Source organism: Oncorhynchus clarkii, chromosome 24 (genome assembly GCF_045791955.1).
Source record: "Oncorhynchus clarkii lewisi isolate Uvic-CL-2024 chromosome 24, UVic_Ocla_1.0, whole genome shotgun sequence".
Taxonomy (NCBI): domain Eukaryota; kingdom Metazoa; phylum Chordata; class Actinopteri; order Salmoniformes; family Salmonidae; genus Oncorhynchus; species Oncorhynchus clarkii.
This window is the reverse complement of record NC_092170.1, coordinates 31,548,956-31,566,513: the sequence shown is the minus strand read 5'-3', so window position 1 is coordinate 31,566,513 and position 17,558 is coordinate 31,548,956. Positions and strand designations below refer to the sequence as shown.

The following is a 17,558-nucleotide window of genomic DNA, read 5'->3' as shown; positions in this document are numbered from 1 at the left end:
AACTCTGAGAGGAGAAGCAATGTTCCACAAGACTACACATTCATTACTCAAAATTAATCTCCATTACACAAATACTGCATGCATAATTATAAAAAATAATTATAATTGTGATTATTTCTCCGTGAGCCGAACTTGTTTAAATTGTGATTGACACAGTGTGAAAGACTACCACAGGCACATGTGTAAGTAAATGTAGTCAGACACTCACACACATTGAAATAGTCATCAGAAATGTGTTTCAGCGTGATGGCAAACAGTATAAAGACACAGAACAATGGGATTTAAGCAAGGAAAAACATACCACCACACATTCATAATCATATGGAACAATATGATTACATTTGGGAATATAGGAAAATCAAAAGAGACAGAAATAATTATATTTTGTTGCTTTCGAAGAGCACATTTTCATGTAAGGACTAAATAAATATTATTTTCTAACACAGTACTTAATAATAACGTAGATCAAATCTATAGCATGTTGTTTGAGCATACAGATGTATCGGCTAAAATAACCTCCGTTCTGAGTGGAGGTAGCAAAGGGTAGAAGGTCTTTGATATGGGTCACCTCCATCAACAAGACACTGAACTCAGACACCCACCCACTGTCAGCCAGCACGCCACAAATTAATTAAACCACACCGGAAACATGAGGGACGAGGGAACACAAGCAAAACCCCAAACACACAACCAATCCTCAGCGTAGATGGGGCGGGGAGCTGGCCAATCCCTTAAAAAGGACCCGATTACCACCAAGCCCTTGATGTGTCCCACAGCAGTGCAGTCCAGCTGGCAGGGAATAGGAGAGATATCCTCGTATCGACAAAGAGTCCATTACCCGTCTGGGCCTGAACCACTTGATGTGCACCTTTCATCCCCCAAATCATCTCCTGCGGAAACAATAACCAGCCTATATCCAGCCTCTGTCCCTGGGCATTTTGAACACACCAGTAGGGGGCAGCATACAGTCATGAATAAACAGATGACATGGGGTGACCTCTGCATGGTTTTCATGCATGGTAATTGCACCCACAGAGAATGATAGAGGCCTTTATCGGCCAAAAAGGCCGTATTAGCATAGGCAGCGCCATTGAGGGCTTTCGTAATTTTAATGTAGTCAACTGGGTGGGACTTCCAACTTCATTAACCAAACCATCCTGGTGACCCGTTGGAGTCATGTCCAACTGAGTCATCAGTAGGGATCAGCCAATCTTGAAGAAAATGGACTACCTCAAAATGGAGATAGCATGGTCAGCGCCCTTGAGGCTGTCACAGAAGCTATAATGGCACAGATACAATGAGTCCTCAATCTATCTCTATTCTTGCAGCTCTCACAATACATATGGTAAAACCAATGTCAGCAGGTTTCATACATATGAAAAGGAATTGACAGCCTGCCTGGCTTCTCTTCCATTTTAATGGGATTGCCAGGAATTGTCAGATAAAATCCATTGATTGAAAAATGAGGATTTCTGTGGTTCTGCCACCAGTTACGAAAGGAGACATAATTTACAGACAGATCTAATCTAATAACTGCTCTTTGGAATACAATCTCTCCAATCCACATGGCTTCACTCAGTCACATCACACCAAAACCATGCAAATTGTGCAAAAAAATATGCAACACCAAAAATAAGATATGTTTGCATTTATTTATTGTGCAGGGACTTTTATATACAGATACATTTTATACACCTAATTTACATAAATTGTGAAATAAATTAATAAGCTAGTGTTCCAACACTCATCTTGTTTTTAATGTTGACCTTGGAAGTACTAACGTAACTGAATTAGAAAAAGGAGCACAATGATAAGTGAGCGGTGACAAAAGATGCACTATAGTATTATACAATACAATCTATAGTATTATACAATACAATCTATAGTATTATACAATACACTATATAGTATTATACAATACACTATATAGTATTATACAATACACTATATAGTATTATACAATACAATCTAGTCTAATTTCAGATAGTGTTTCTATATTTTACAAGTTTTACTTTGTTATAGGTCAAATAACTATTGCACTAAATACTTCTGACAAACACAATTCATTTGTTTTTTTAAACATAAAAACCACAACTATTCTCGGACTTGTGTTCTCTAATACAATCAATAATCAAAAATGCGCAACTGCTCCTCAGTAGTGTCCATGATAGTGTATACAAACAATACTTAAGAGTGTCCAGAGCCAAACAGAGCAAAAAGTGGAAGAACAGAATCTTAAAACACTGGAATCATCCTCTCAATGTTATCCCTGTCCCAGGGCGGTGACTAAGGGAGACAGATACTGACCTGCTCTCAGCTACTCAGTGGAAAGGACCTGACAGTGACAACTAATCTACTACTAGCTAGCATATATATTGATAGACACGGATACAGGCTAGTGACATGCCTTACAAACACTTAACAGGTACAGAATTCAGCCCTCTTTACCATGAAGTAGCACACATCTAGTATGTTACAATAACTAAGAGTTCAGCACTAAACCGCTGCAGGCAGATATGATCCTGGTTATTCCTCTGAGCTATTAAAACATGCAGTGTGTGGTGAGGTCCTACACTACTATTCAGTGGAGGTGGTTAAAAGCTGTGGTTGAATAACAGATGGAAAACCGAGGCCTTAAGATGCTGTATTTTATAGGTCACTTTTTCATGACCAGAAGTCTATTTTCACCATTGGCTCTTTTTGTTGGCCAAGCACTAGTCAGATATAGCCAGGCCCCTACATTAAAGAAACCACAGCACAGTGTGTGCTGCTATATAAGCCTATGAAAGCCATTCTACCAATACCACATACAGGAAAGTTTGATTATTGCACACAAGCACTGAACTTGCAAATGTTCATGAAAATGTATGGGAAACAACTCCAGCATACCCTGAAATCAGTGGTTGTTCACTACGACGTAGCACATGATCCTAACCTTATTTAGCGGAAGACTACAACACACTCTACCTGGGCTCTAAGATGGCTAGTGTCAAGAAGCTCATTTGGGCAGGAGTAGAAAGGCTGAGGAGTGTACAGGGTATTGACATGGTAGAAAACAAACATCAGGAGACTAATATACTAGGTTCCCAACCGTGATTGCAAGACCTTCTTTAGACACCAGTAGAAAGAGGTGTTACTGTTCGGAGAAGCATGGCCCCATGACTGAACCATAATTGCACTGAGGAAGAAATGAGATGTATTTCTGTGTGGAATCGTCCTAAATACGTCCTAACCTCCTACTGTGAAGAAACATGTACTTACATCCCGTCATACGAACACTTCCTGCCAGACATGGTTTCTGCTAAAACACAAAAATAGTGACAAACAGATGACATCCCAGCAACAGAACAAACAACGGGTAGTTGTCAGGGCTCATTCAGTTTGAGTACAAAGCTAAAGGAGAGTTATACAGTAGATGTATAGAAAAACGTACTTTGCAATCACTAGTAAGTAAGCATTTCCTCAGTTACATATAACGCCATACACTAATGACAAGACATTCTCTAAGGAAGGCCAAAAAGAGTGCAAGTCCAATAGGAAAGGGAGAATGAGAGTTAGAGAGAGTAAGCTGGAGTTGCTGTGATGGGTTAGTGTTACTGGGGGGGAGATCTTCTCTCTTCTGCTCAGGGGGACTGGGACCCTGACCTGTACTGCTTGAAGCTTCCCAGCAGACTCTGGACCCCGATCCTAACCCGGCGGGCCACGGAGTCAGCAGGGGGAGTGGGCAGGCAGGAGCCCAGGCTGGGAGGCCTCGCGTCCAGACACTTCTGGTAGCGCAGCTGAGGACAGAACACAGACATACAACAGGACTCCATCAGTAAAGACACTAAAACTCATCAATACTATTCAAGGAAACATTGACAGGCATTCATGAAATGTTCTATATTATAGACAACATATCATCCAGTCCCTCTAGACCACTTAATAATCCATAATGGAGTCCACTGTTCAGTCTGCTGACCCACCATGCAGGCGGCCTGCACCGCCTCACTCAGGCTGGCAGCGTTGGGCTCACACCAGAACATGTGACAGATGAAGTCCCCGGGGCCCTCGGCCATGATGAAGGCAAAGGTGTGGACGTCCTTCCCCACACCCATGAAAGACAGGAACCGCACCCGGCACTCTGACATCACCTCCTCAGTCTGGGGAGGACAGAGGACACATCAGTCAGGAGAGAGCCATTCTGACATGACCCCTACTAATACTCTGTGTAACGGAGATGGCGGTGTGGATGGGTTAATTAGTAACTACCTCTCTGGTGAGGATGGTGAGAGTGGCAGGGGCCACGTTGACAGAGACGGGGGTCCAATCTTGCTTCCTTGTGCTGTTCATTGCAGCCGCCAAAGCATCATTGATTGTGTCCACACCTAGGAGACGAGAACATTCTACTGTTAACAGTATCCTCAAGGTAAACTGCATGGGAGGAGCCATGTATGCAGTGAAGCAAAACACAGTCCCACACAGAGCACTGCCAGATGTTTTACTGCACAGATATAAATGACCAAAAGTTTGTGGACACCTGCTCATCGAACATCTTACTCCAAAATCATGGACATTAATATGGAATTGGTCCTCCCCGTTGCTGCTATAACAGCCTCCACTCTTCTGGGAAGGCTTTCCACTAGATGTTGGAACATTGCTGCAGGGACTTGCTTCTATTCAGCCTCAAGAGCATTAGTGAGGTCGGGCACTGATGTTGGGCGATTAGGCCTGGCTTAGAGAGTCTGCGTTCCAATTCATCCCAAAGGTGTTTGATGGGGTTGAGGTCAGGGCTCTGTGCAGGTCAGCCAAGTTCTTGCACAATGATCTCGACAAACCATTTCTGTATGGTCCTCGCTTTGTGCACAGGGCATTGTCATGTTGAAACAGGTAAGGGCCTTCCCCAAACTGTTGCCACAAAGTTGGAAGCACAGAATCGTCTAGAATGTCATTGTATGCTGTAGCATTAAGATTTCTCTTCACTGGAACTAAGGGAATTGAACCATGAAAAACATTATTCCTCCTCCACCAAACTTTACAGGTGGCACTATGCATTTGGAGCAGGTAGCGTTCCCCTGGCATTCGCCAAACCCAGATTCGCCTGTCAGACCGCCAGATGGTGAAGCGTGATTCATCACTCAAGAAAATGCGATTCCACTGCTCCAGAGTCCAATGGCGGCGAGCTTTACACCACTCCAGCCGACGTTTGGCATTGAGTATGGTGATCATAGGATGGTGTGCGGCTGCTCGGTCATGAAAACCCATTTCATGAAGCTCCCGACTGACAGTTATTGCGCTGACATTGCTTCCAGAGGCAGTTTGGACCTCAGTGGTGAGTGTTGCAACAAAGGACAGATGATTTTTATGCGCTTTCAGCACTTGGCAGCTTGTGTGGCCTACCACGTCGCGACTGAGCCGTTGTTGCTCCTAGACGTTTCCACTTCAAAATAAAAGCACTTACAGTTGACCGGGGCAGCTGTAACAGGGCAGAAATTTGACAAATTCTACGTTGAAAGTCACGGAGCTCTTCAGTAAGGCCATTCTACTGCCAATGTTTGAGTATGGAGATTGCATGGCTGTGTGCTCGATTTTATACACCTATCAGCAACGGGTGTGGCTGGAATCCACTAATTTGAAGCGGTGTCCACATACTTTTGTATATATAGTGTATTTACCTAACAACGAAGTAAATAAAATATTTTCTTACCCATGCGTCCCTTACCTACAGGCTTGGACACAGGTACGTTACCAAGGTAATACACAAGGAAACGTTGGAAATTCTCATTTTTTGGAACGGGAAACTCTGCAGAGGAAGAAAATGTGAAGGGAGTTAGTGTCTAGTGTTGTACGTCTGTTATAAAATTAACTCTATAACCCTATCACAGGGGTTACCTTGAGCAGGAATCTCCATGGGTTTGCACTGGTCATAATTGTACCTGCTCAGAAATGGCTTGGATAGCTTCCTCTCTGTCATTATCTGAATGTACAGAGAAAGAAAGGAAGACATATTTGTACTATTTTCTACATTGTAGAATAGTAATGAAGACATCAAAACTATGAAATAACACATATGGAATCATATAGTAACCAAAAGTGTTAAATCAAAATATATTTTATATTTCAGATTCTTCGAATGGCCACCCTTTGCCTTGATGACAGCTTTGCACACTCTTGGCATTCTCTAAATGAGCTTCATAAGGAGGTCACCTGGAATGCATTTCAATTAAAAGGTGTGCCTTGTTCAAAGTTCATTTGTAGAATTTCTTTCCTTCTTAATGCGTTTGAGACAATCAGTTGTGTTGTGATTAGGTAGAGCTATCTTCCATATACCACCCCTATTTGGTAAAAGACCAAGCCCATATTATGTCAAGAAAACCTCAAATAAGCAAAGAGAAACAACAGTCCATTACTTTAAGACATGAAGGTCAGTCAATCTGGAACATTTCAAGAACTTTGAAAAAGTTTCTTCCAGTGCAGTCGCAAAAACCATCACGCAAGCGCTATGGTGAAACTGGCTCTCATGAGGACCGCCACAGGAAAGGAAGACCCAGAGTTACCTCTGCTGCAGAGGATAAGTTCATTAGAGTTAACTGGCTCTCATGAGGACCGCCACAGGAAAGGAAGACCCAGAGTTACCTCTGCTGCAGAGGATAAGTTCATTAGAGTTAACTGGCTCTCATGAGGACTGCCACAGGAAAGGAAGACACAGAGTTAACTCTGCTGCAGAGGATAAGTTCATTAGAGTTAACTGGCTCTCATGAGGACCGTCACAGGAAAGGAAGACCCAGAGTTACCTCTGCTGCAGACGATGAGTTCATTAGAGTTACCAGCCTCAAAAATTGCAGCCCAAATAAATGCTTCAGAGTTCAAGTAACAGACACATCAACATCAACTGTTCAGAGGAGACTGCGTGAATCAGGCCTTCATGGTCGAATTGCTGCAAAGAAACCACTACTAAAGGACACCAATAAGAGGAAGATACTTGCTTGGTCCAAGAAAGACAAGCAATGGACATTAGACCAGTGGAAATCTGTCCTTTGTTCTGGAATCCAAATTGGAGATTTTTGGTTCCAACCGTTGTGTCTTTGTGAGATGCAGAGTGGGTGAAAAGATAATCTCTGCATGTGTATTTCACACTGTGAAGCATGGAGGAGGTGGTGTTATGGTGTGATTTATTTCGAATTCAAGGCACACTTAACCAGCATGGCTGCCACAGCAGCGATACACCATCTCATCTGGTTTGGCCTTAGTGGGACTATCTTTTGTTTTTCAACAGGACAATGACACAACATACCTCCAGGCTGTGTAAGGGCTATTTTACCAAGGAGAGTGATGGAGTGCTGCATCAGATGATCTGGCCTCTACAATCACCCAACCTCAACCCAATTGAGATAGTTTGGGATGAGTCGGACCGCAGAGTGAAGGGAAAGCAGCCAACAAGTGCTCAGCATATGTGGGAACTCCTTCAAGACTGTTGAAAAAGCATTCCAGGTGAAGCTGGTTGAGAGAAAGCCAAGAGTGTGCAAAGCTGTCATCAAGGCAAAGGGTGGCTATTTGAAGAATCTCAAATATATTTTATATACACTTTTTTAGTTATTACATGATTCCATGTGTTATTTCATAGTTTTGATGTCTTCACTATTATTCTACAATGTAGAAAACAGTAAAAATATAGAAAAACCCTTGAATGAGTAGCTGTTCTAAAACTTTGGACCAGTAGTGTGTGACATAGGAGACATAGAAGAATCACCCTGGAACACATCTCATGCAGACTGGTGGCGATGTTCTTGGCAGGTGAGTCACAGCGGAACACGTGACACTTGAGTACCTGGGTCAGGTTGTCTCGCGCGACATAAGCAAAGTCTCTGTTGTAACAAATACAGAAAAGTACACCATTTACATACTGGTACATGAACCAAATGAATTTCTCTAAATTGAATGATAGCAACAGACAAGAAAAACTGAAAACACAAAAATGATTGCAATGAATCATGTTAGATATGACAATACAATCAATTAAACTATATGTAGGAAAAACACCATGGGACATGAGAGCATAAAGACCAAAGAGAAATGTGTACAATACCTTTCCCTGTATAGGGCAGCAAAATGCAGCATGAAAATAAATAATGGACAGTTAAATCACAGTTATTACAAAAACACTAGTCGAAAATGGAAATCTGATATTAAGTGAATGCCAATGCCTTGAAAGTAAATGTAATTGCAATACGATGGACAACCCACCAGAGGGCAGTGGTGTCTCAGGGTTGCAGTATTTGAGCATGCCATTGGACTCATAGGTTGCATTTACAAAAGCAGCCCAATTCAGACCGGTTTTCAACTAATTGGTCTTTTTACTAATCAGTTCAGCTCTAAAAAGATCTGATGACCAATTAGATGAAAAAAGATCAGAACTGGGCTGTCTGTGTACATGCAGCCTTAAATGACTCACAGTTTTTAAAATGGGCAAATAAGTGGAAAACAGACCCACATCCAGAGGTCTAGGATGGGGAAAAAACTCGACCCTAAGGCATGAAAACGAATATGTTTTAGTAATACCTAAAGTTGCAATATGTAACTTATTTGGTAGATTCGACCAAATTCACATAGAAAAGAGTTATACATCTCATTCGGATTGAAAGCAAGTCTAAGAAGCGACAAGATCTATTGTATTTGCTCCATTTCTATGCTTCCCGTGCTTCGTTTTTGCATCTTTTACTTTCGGTTTTGTACCCCTATTTCAAACAGCTGAAAACACAATACTTTTAGTTATGAAAAATAGATTTCACTGCGGTTTAGATGGTACAATGATTCTCTACACCAGTGGTTCCCAAACTTTTTATAGTCCCGTACCCCTTCAAACATTCAACCTCCAGCTGCGTACCCCCTCTAGCAACAGGGTCAGCGCACTCTCAAAAGTAGTTTTTTTATATCATTGAAAGCCTGCCACACACACACACACTACATTTAGTAAACATAATAATAATAATAATGAGTGTGAGTTTGTCACAACCCGGATCGTGGGAAGTGACAAAGAGCTCTTATAGGACCAGGGCACAAACAAAATAATAATCAATCATTTTGCTCTAGATTTAGCCATCTTACATATAAAACCTTATTTGTTCATCAAAAATTATGAATAACTCACCACAGGTTAATGAGAATGGAGTGCTTGAAAGGATGCTCAGAACTCTGCAATGTTGGGTTGTATTTCAGATAGTCTCAGTCTTAAAAATAATTTCCCCCACACAGTCTGTGCCTGTATTTAGTTGTCATGCTAGTGAGGGCCGTGAATCCACTCTCACATAGGTACGTGGTTACAAAGGGCATCAGTGCCTTAACGGCGCGATTTTCCAAGGCAGGATACTCTGAGTACAGCCCAATCCAGAAATCTGGCAGTGGCTTCTGATTCAATTCAATTGTCACAGAACCGCTTGTTTCAATGAGGCTCTCTTGTTTATATAACGGTAAGTGGACTGGAGGCAGGGCATGAAAGGGATAACGAATCCAGTTGTTTATGTCGTCCGTTTCAGGAAAGTACCTGCGTAATTGCGCACCCAGCTCACTCAGGTGCTTCGCTATATCACATTTGACATTGTCCGTAAGCTTGAGTTCATATGATTTTTTGTGTGCAAATAATGATGGAAAGACCTGTGTGCTGTCCTTGTTAATGCAGACAGAGAAGAGCTTCAACTTCTTAATCAAAGCCTCAATTTTGTCCCTCACATTGAATATAGTTGTGGAGAGTCCCTGTAATCCTAGATTCAGATCATTCAGGTGAGAAAAAACATCACCCAGATAGGCCAGTCATGTGAGAAACTCGTCATCATGCCAGCGGTCAGACAAGTGAAAATTATGGTCAGTAAAGAAAACTTTAAGCTCGTCTCTCGATTAAAAAAAAAACGGTTCTTTGCCCCTTGACAACCAGTACACTTCTGTATGTTGTAAAGGCGTTACATGGTCGCTGCCCATATCATTGCATAATGCAGAAAATACACAAGAGTTCAGGGACTTTGCTTTAACAAAGTTAACCATTTTCACTGTAGTGTCCAAAACGTCTTTCAAGCCGTCAGACATTCCCTTGGCAGCAAGAGCCTCGACGAGACGGCCTACAGGGAGGAGGTGAGGGCCCTCGGAGTGTGGTGTCAGGCATTCCCTTGGCAGCAAGAACCTCGACGAGACGGCCTACAGGGAGGAGGTGAGGGCCCTCGGAGTGTGGTGTCAGGCATTCCCTTAGCAGCAAGAACCTCTCGACGAGACGGCCTACAGGGAGGAGGTGAGGGCCCTCGAAGTGTGGTGTCAGGCATTCCCTTGGCAGCAAGAACCTCGACGAGACGGCCTACAGGGAGGAGGTGAGGGCCCTCGGAGTGTGGTGTCAGGCATTCCCTTGGCAGCAAGAACCTCGACGAGACGGCCTACAGGGAGGAGGTGAGGGCCCTCGGAGTGTGGTGTCAGGCATTCCCTTAGCAGCAAGAACCTCGACGAGACGGCCTACAGGAAGGAGGTGAGGGCCCTCGGAGTGTGGTGTCAGGCATTCCCTTGGCAGCAAGAACCTCTCGACGAGACGGCCTACAGGGAGGAGGTGAGGGCCCTTGGAGTGTGGTGTCAGGCATTCCCTTGGCAGCAAGAACCTCTCGACGAGACGGCCTACAGGGAGGAGGTGAGGGCCCTCGGAGTGTGGTGTCAGGAAAATAACCTCACACTCAACGTCAACAAAACAAAGGAGATGATCGTGGACTTCAGGAAACAGCAGAGGGAGCACCCCCTGTCCATATTGACGGGACAGTAGTGGAGAGAGTAGAACGTTTTAAGTTCCTCGGCGTACACATCATGGACAAACTAAAATGGTCCAACCACACAGACAGCATCGTGAAGAAGGCGCAGCAGCACAAACTTCTACAGATGCACAATCGAGAGCATCCTGTCGGGCTGTATCACCGCCTTGTACGGCAACTGCTCCGCCCACAACCGTAAGGCTCTCCAGAGGGTAGTGAGGTCTGCACAACGCATCACCGGGGGCAATCTACCTGCCCTCCAGGACACCTACACCTCCCGATGTCACAGGAAGGCCATAAAGATCATCAAGGACAACAACCACCCGAGCCACTGCCTGTTCACCCAGCTATCATCCAGAAGGCGAGGTCAGTACAGGTGCATCAAAGCAGGGACCGAGAGACTGAAAAACAGCTTCTATCTCAAGGCCATCAGACTGTTAAACAGCCTCCACTAACATTGAGTGGCTGCTGCGACTTTTAATGACTCAACTCCAGCCACTTTAATAATGGAAAAATGTATGTAATAAATGTATCACTAGCCACTTTAAAAATGCCACTTTTATATGTTTACATACCCTACATTACTCATCTCATATGTATATACTGTACTCTATACCATCCACTCTATACCATCACTCAATCATATATTTTTTTTATGTACATATTCTTATTCATTCCTTTACACTTGTGTGTATAAGGTAGTTGTTGTGAAATTGTTAGGTTAGATTACTTGTTGGTTATTACTGCATTGTCGCAACTAGAAGCACAAGCATTTCGCTACACTCACATTAACATCAGCTAACCATGTGTATGTGACAAATAAAATTTGATTTGATTTGCATGGTACCCAAGTGGTGTCATGAGCAACTGCTTGCACGCGCATTACCACTCCACTATGTCTCCCTGTCATGGATTTTGCACCTTCAGTACAGATCCCAACATGAGCAGCAGCTACGTTTGGCTACATACAGACCATTAGTGGAATTCCTGCGAGAGATTAACAGTTAATGTGAATGGATGTGAATTATTTGACTAGGCTGCTTGTATTTGTCATTGTGTTATTTCGCTCAACACTAGATGGTTAAAAACATTTTTACAGTGAAATGAGGCAACTCAGGCAACAACAAAAAAAAAACATCCAAATGTATAGCCCCGTTGGAAAATATAAATGGACCGTTTGGAAATGTGTCGAAAAAAGTTTTTTAAATGTGAATCACATTTTTATTTGGCGTACCCCTGACGGAACTGTAACACCTGCTCTACACTATACTTGATTGTTTTGTCACAAACTGAAATTAGGTCAACTATTTGAATTTTAGCGACGCGGAACAATTTCTGAACCTTTAAGAAAATGGAACAAATTACCAGCTATTGTGTAATTCCCAGTGCCAAATATATCTTAATTGAGTGTGGATGGTCATGAAGTAATAGTAAGGTGACTGCTGAGACTAGATAGACAATTAACTAACAAAAAGCGCTAAATAAAAACTATATAAAATAGTACAATTTCTAAAGAGTTAAAACAGCATTTTCTGTTCCTGTAAAAGTAGCTACAGCTGCAGTAGTGCAGATGTGGTGCCAAACAGCGTCTGGTTGTTCTGATGGACACTGACCTGCCGTTGTCTCGGCCCACGCCCCACACGCGGATGCTGGCGATGGGCTGCGAGTGCAGCAGAGTCTGTCCCAGTGGGTCGATCAGATTCATAGTGTCATTCTGCAGGACCATCAGCATGTCCTTACCCTGGTAACACAACATATCACGATCCTCCTGAAGCACCACCATGCACAGCAAATTGAATGACATAGCAATCTATCAAATGACATTTCAATGTGCCCATCTGTGCTACAACTAATAATACTCTAGCAAACAACTGTTAGACTTGATCCTGGTTTAGATGAAGAGACATTCCCAAGCAGTGGTCCATATGGACGATTATAATTACTCTGATATTCAACATTATTCAACACAGAGCAGTTGCAGGGAATAGCAGTCAATGCGAGAGGTAATTGCTTCAGTTGCTGGGTAAAAAAAAAAGACAAAGCAAGGTAAACAGAGGGTCTTCGCCCAAACATCAACCCCATCACTAGGCTCTTCCCCCAGACAGTCCCTTCCTGTGGCCTTGCTCCTCAGACTCACCTCTCCCCAGATGCCAGCAGTGTCGTGGAGGTTGTGTTTATGGTAGGACAGCTGTCTAATGCAGTTGTTGACAGCCACGCTGCTCTTTCCCGGTGCCATGTCCTCTTCAGACATCTCCACCCAGCCCAGAGAGCGCACGGCAAAATACTACCATAGCAAATAGAGGCCGGAGAGAACACAGGACGGGCCAGAGAGAGGGAGAGAGAGAGATAAACCGACAAACGCAGTCCAATTAGGAAAGGGAAGAGTAGTTGTACGTTAACAGGGAAGGGACAGACAGATGACTAGTCTTCCTGCCTCAACGTTTTAGTGAGAGTAAATGTGATTTTCAAATTTACCTTAGCCTCCAGGTCAGTGCCATGGGGATCAAGTTTCTCCTCTTCCTCGTATTGGGAACAGCTATAAGACAGTTATCAGTCCATTATCATTTGAGAAATAACAAGAGAGAGAGGAGGGTTTAAGAGTGTTTTGGCTGAGAATGAGATGGCTTATCACATAACGCACTAGCACATGACTTACTTAAGGTTGATGGATGCATAGCGCAGGGTTGCCCCTTCAAACTCCTTCAGGCTCTGGTCAGATGCCACCTCTCCCTCCTGCAATCACCAAGAAGACAATGAATTAGTCAATTCATCAACACCAAGTTGATCAAAATCCTAATGTGCTGCTTTCTAAACTCTGTTTCTAAAACTGAAATATTGACGGTTGAAGCGATGAAATGTCAAGTACTTCTGCTTCCATGTCTACTATTTCCCACATAACAATGATTTATCTGTTGGGAGGGTCTACATTGAGTATGTTTCAAATGATGTTTTCCAATGAATAATCGGAGACATAAAAAACACTTTCCATACACATGAAAATAATGATTCTCTTTTTACTGTGTTGTCAGTGTTAAAGGACATCCTGAATGTGAGGTCTTGGCCATGTCCTGATTCTCATTCGTATTTATTAATATTCATGCTGTCCCTTACCTTCCACAGCTCTCCATCACTAGTCCCTTCATCTGGGTTAGAGAGGTCCCCCCATGTTTCCTAGTAGTCAGACAAAAACATGACATTTTTCTCCAAATAGTCTTAATTGGGAGAGCATAGATCAAGTCTTCTCAGAACATATACAATACATTCGGAAAGGATTTAGACACCTCCACTTTTCCACATTTTGTTACGTTACAGCCTTATTCTAAAATTGATTAAATGTTTCTTTATCGATCTACACACAATACCCCATAAGACATTTTAGCTAATTTATACAAAATAGAAAACAGAAATAACTTATTTACATAAGTATTCAGGCCCTTCGCTATGATACTCGAAATTGAGCTCAGATCTATCCTGTTTTCATCGATCATCCTTGAGATGTTTCTACAACTTGATTGGAGTCCACCTGTGGTAAATTCAATTGATTTGACATGATTTGGAAAGGCACACACCTGACAATATAAGGTCCTACAGTTGACAGTGCATGTCAGAGCAAAAACCAAGCCATGAGGTTGAAGGAATTGTCCATATAGCTCCGAAACAGGATTGTGACGAGGCACAGATCTGGGGAAGGGTACCAAAAAATGTCTGCAGCATTGAAAGTCCCCGCAAAAGCACAGTGGCCTCCATCATTCTTAAAACAGAAAAAGTCTGGAACCACCAAGAATCTTTCTAGAGCTGGCCGCCCAGCAAAACTTAGCAATAGGGGGAGAAGGGCTTTGGTCAGGGAGGTGACCAAGAAACCGATGGTCACTGACAGAGCTCCAGAGTTCCTCTGTGGAGATGGGATACCTTCCAGAAGGACAACCATCTCTGCAGCACTCCACTTCATGGTAGAGTGGCCAGACGGAAGCCACTCCTCAGTAAAAGGCACATCACAGCCCACTTGGAGTTTGCCAAAAGGCACCTAAAGGACCCTCAGACCATGAGAAACAAGATTCTCCTGTCTGACGAAACAAAGATTGAACTCTTTGGCTTGAATACCAAGCATCACATCTGGAGGAAACCTGGCAACATCCCTACGGTGAAGCATGATGGTAGCAGCATCATGCTGTGGGGATGTTATTCAGCACCAGAGACTGGGAGACTAGTCAGGATTGAGGGAAAGATGAACTGAGTAAAGTACTGAGAGATCCTTGATGAAAACCTGCTTCAGAGTGCTCAGGACCTCAGACTGTGGGGGAAGGTTCACCTTCCGACAGGACAACAACCCTAAGCACACAACCAAGACAACGCAGCAGTTGCTTCCTGGACAAGTCTCTGAATGTCCTTGCGTGGCCCAGCCAGAGCCCGGACTTAAACCCAATCGAACATCTCTGGAGAGACCTGAAAATAGCTGTGTAGCGACTCTCCCCATCCAACCTGACAGAGCTTGAGAGGATCTGCAGAGATGAATGGGAGAAACTCCCCAAATACAGGTGTGCCAAGCTTGGAGCGGCATACTCAAGACTCAAGGCTGTAATCGCTGCCAAAGGTGCTTCAACAAAGTACTGACTAAAAGGCCTGAATACTTATGTAATTGTCATATCAGTTTATGTATACATTTGCAAAATAAACACATCATCCCTAAGGCCTATGGGTTAGATCTCACCTCTGGCTCTTCCTCACAGGGTGTTGTCTCCAGGGACATACTGGAGGACATCATGGAGTCTCCCACCTTGTCCAGAGGGGAGGGAGGCTCCCACTGAGTAGTGCCAGTAGGGATGTGCCAATAATAGGTACCTGAGGTGTCTCGAACCCGCATCCACCCAGAGGGCAGGTCTGTGTCCGCCTCAAAGGCCTCCGAGTCCCAGAAGGACTCTGTGTGAGGAGAAGGGGAGGGTTAGAATGAGGTGTCTTAACGTTGCTTGCAACCTGAGAAGCACTTGTTATGTTAGACTAGACAATAATCATTATTGTTGTTCCAACAAAACAGTCACACAGCTGATTTCAACAAACACGCCCATACCTTTGTTTCCATTCGGAGGGCTTTCAACAGTGCTTTCCTGAGACAGTGCTGACCAGTTGGTTTCTTCATCACTTGGTGTTCCATTCACATTAGAGAACAGCAGACAGGGATTTCTAGCCACCCCACTTCCCTCTCTTTCAGCCTCTGCATCCCTCTGCTCGGACTCCCTCTCTTCCTCTATAAGACTGCCGGCCTCTTCATCTGCCTCAGATGAATCTTCCTTCTCTTTGTCGTCTTCTTCGCCTTCATCATCTTTATCCTCTGCAGACACCAGGGTGTTGATGAGTAGTGGCTCTTTCAGGATGGTATTGGGCTCTTCTTCCTTCAGGCCAAGGGTCTTGGCGGTCTTGGGAGATTTGGTCTGCTCCTCCTTCCTCTGCTGCTCCTCCTCGTTGGTGTTATGAGGAGAGAAGTCCTCCTGGTTCCCATTCTGGTCCTGGTCCTGATGTTTCTCAGCTACTTTCCTCAGTTGGTTCTTGCCCTCCTTGACCCACTTAGCATTGTTGCTGTCTGTGGATTCTTGGTCACTCCAAAGGCCGCTGTCATTCAATTTGTTTTTCAGCACTTCATCTTGATGTTGGTTGTTGGCTACATGATAAGATACGTCATCATCATCATGGCCACCCATGGTACTATACAGCAGCTCTGAAGGGAATCGAGGAGGGTATGGTTAGAGAGAAAATAGATAGCTAAGATATGCCTTTGCCCATCTGATCACTCGAATGTTTAGTTACGAGTCAGTTTGAGACAAGTGACCTGGCTGGCTAGCCAACTGTTTGACATTGTAACGTTAACGTTAGTAAGTTAGCAAGGTAAATGTAATGTTAGCAAGCTAGCTCGCTACACGGCCTAACTAGCGTTGACCTAGCTAGTAAGCTAGGTAGCTAACGTTAGCTAATGTTAACTGCGCCATTAGCTAGCTACATTGAGATATGACACATAGCTACGCTAGACAGCTGGCTAACTTACTAGCTAATATTAGTTGGCTAGGCCTCTCTAGCTCTCACTAGTTACTAATTTAGCAAGCAATCAATAACAATGTAAATGACATGACCATGTCAAGAGTTAGATACTGCATTGTTGCTAATTTAACATACCAGCTGTGGTTCAAGCTAACGTTAAATAAACTAAAAGGCAAGCTAGGAGGCTTCGTTAGCCTCCTTGCTAGCTAGGTGACCATCTGAAATAACATGCATCATCCGCCATCAACCCATAATAATATGGCCATAATGGGTACACGAGCACAAAGATCAGCAATTCAACATGTGCACCATTAGCTACCAAATCTACTTACTTCTGCTGTATGTGTCCTTCGATCAAATATATTCTCGTTATTGTTACATATTTACACAATCATTTATGAATGCGGAGATGGGTCGTTTATCTGGATTCCCAGCAGATGCTGATGCTGCGGTGTTGTGCAGAGTTGTGACAGACGGTTTGGTGTTGGGGGGCGTACATCACGAATTTGTCAATGTGTTGCCTCGTACGGATGGATCTCTGACTCAACCATCTTATGATTATTATGATGATTTTAAAAAAAAAGTTGTAACCTTTATTTTACTAGCCAAGTCAGTTAAGAACAAAAATCTTATTTACAATGACTTCCAAGCCCGAACGACGCTGGGCCAATTGTGCGCCGCCCTAATAAGACTCCCAATCACGGTCGGATGTGAAACAGCCTGGATTCGAGCCAGGGACTGTAGTGACGCCTCTTACACTGAGATGCAGTGCCTTAG

General features: G+C 43.5%; 1 protein-coding gene across 2 annotated transcripts; it reads right to left on the bottom strand.

Annotated features, from left to right (window-relative positions):
• Positions 1–1,633: 1,633 nt before the first annotated feature.
• LOC139382531 (amyloid beta precursor protein binding family B member 1-like) lies at positions 1,634–17,252 on the bottom strand. 2 transcript variants are annotated; one of them, XM_071126627.1, is made up of 14 exons: positions 17,114–17,252; positions 15,820–16,464; positions 15,463–15,671; positions 13,866–13,925; positions 13,411–13,487; positions 13,230–13,290; positions 12,892–13,038; positions 12,368–12,495; positions 7,730–7,844; positions 5,872–5,956; positions 5,687–5,782; positions 4,252–4,367; positions 3,966–4,142; positions 1,634–3,779 (listed from the first exon to the last, which is right to left on the bottom strand). In XM_071126627.1, exons 2-14 carry the CDS (start codon positions 16,445–16,447, stop codon positions 3,624–3,626), a joined length of 2,055 nt encoding a protein of 684 aa, XP_070982728.1. In that variant the 5' UTR covers positions 16,448–16,464; positions 17,114–17,252; the 3' UTR covers positions 1,634–3,623. The 2 variants fall into 2 exon arrangements, with proteins under 2 accessions (XP_070982728.1, XP_070982729.1); XM_071126628.1 differs by having other exon boundaries at positions 5,702–5,782.
• Between the last annotated feature and the right edge of the window lie 306 nt (positions 17,253–17,558).

Excerpts from the sequence above, each read along its gene's own strand:
- LOC139382531 (XM_071126627.1), bottom strand. The coding sequence starts at position 16,447 with ATGGGTGGCCATGATGATGATGACGTATCTTATCATGTAGCCAACAAC. Across the intron at positions 15,672-15,819 it reads CCCTCCGAATGGAAACAAAG|AGTCCTTCTGGGACTCGGAG; the intron begins GTATGGGCGTGT and ends CTCCTCACACAG. Across the intron at positions 7,845-12,367 it reads GTGGGCCGAGACAACGGCAG|AGACTTTGCTTATGTCGCGC; the intron begins GTCAGTGTCCAT and ends TTGTTACAACAG.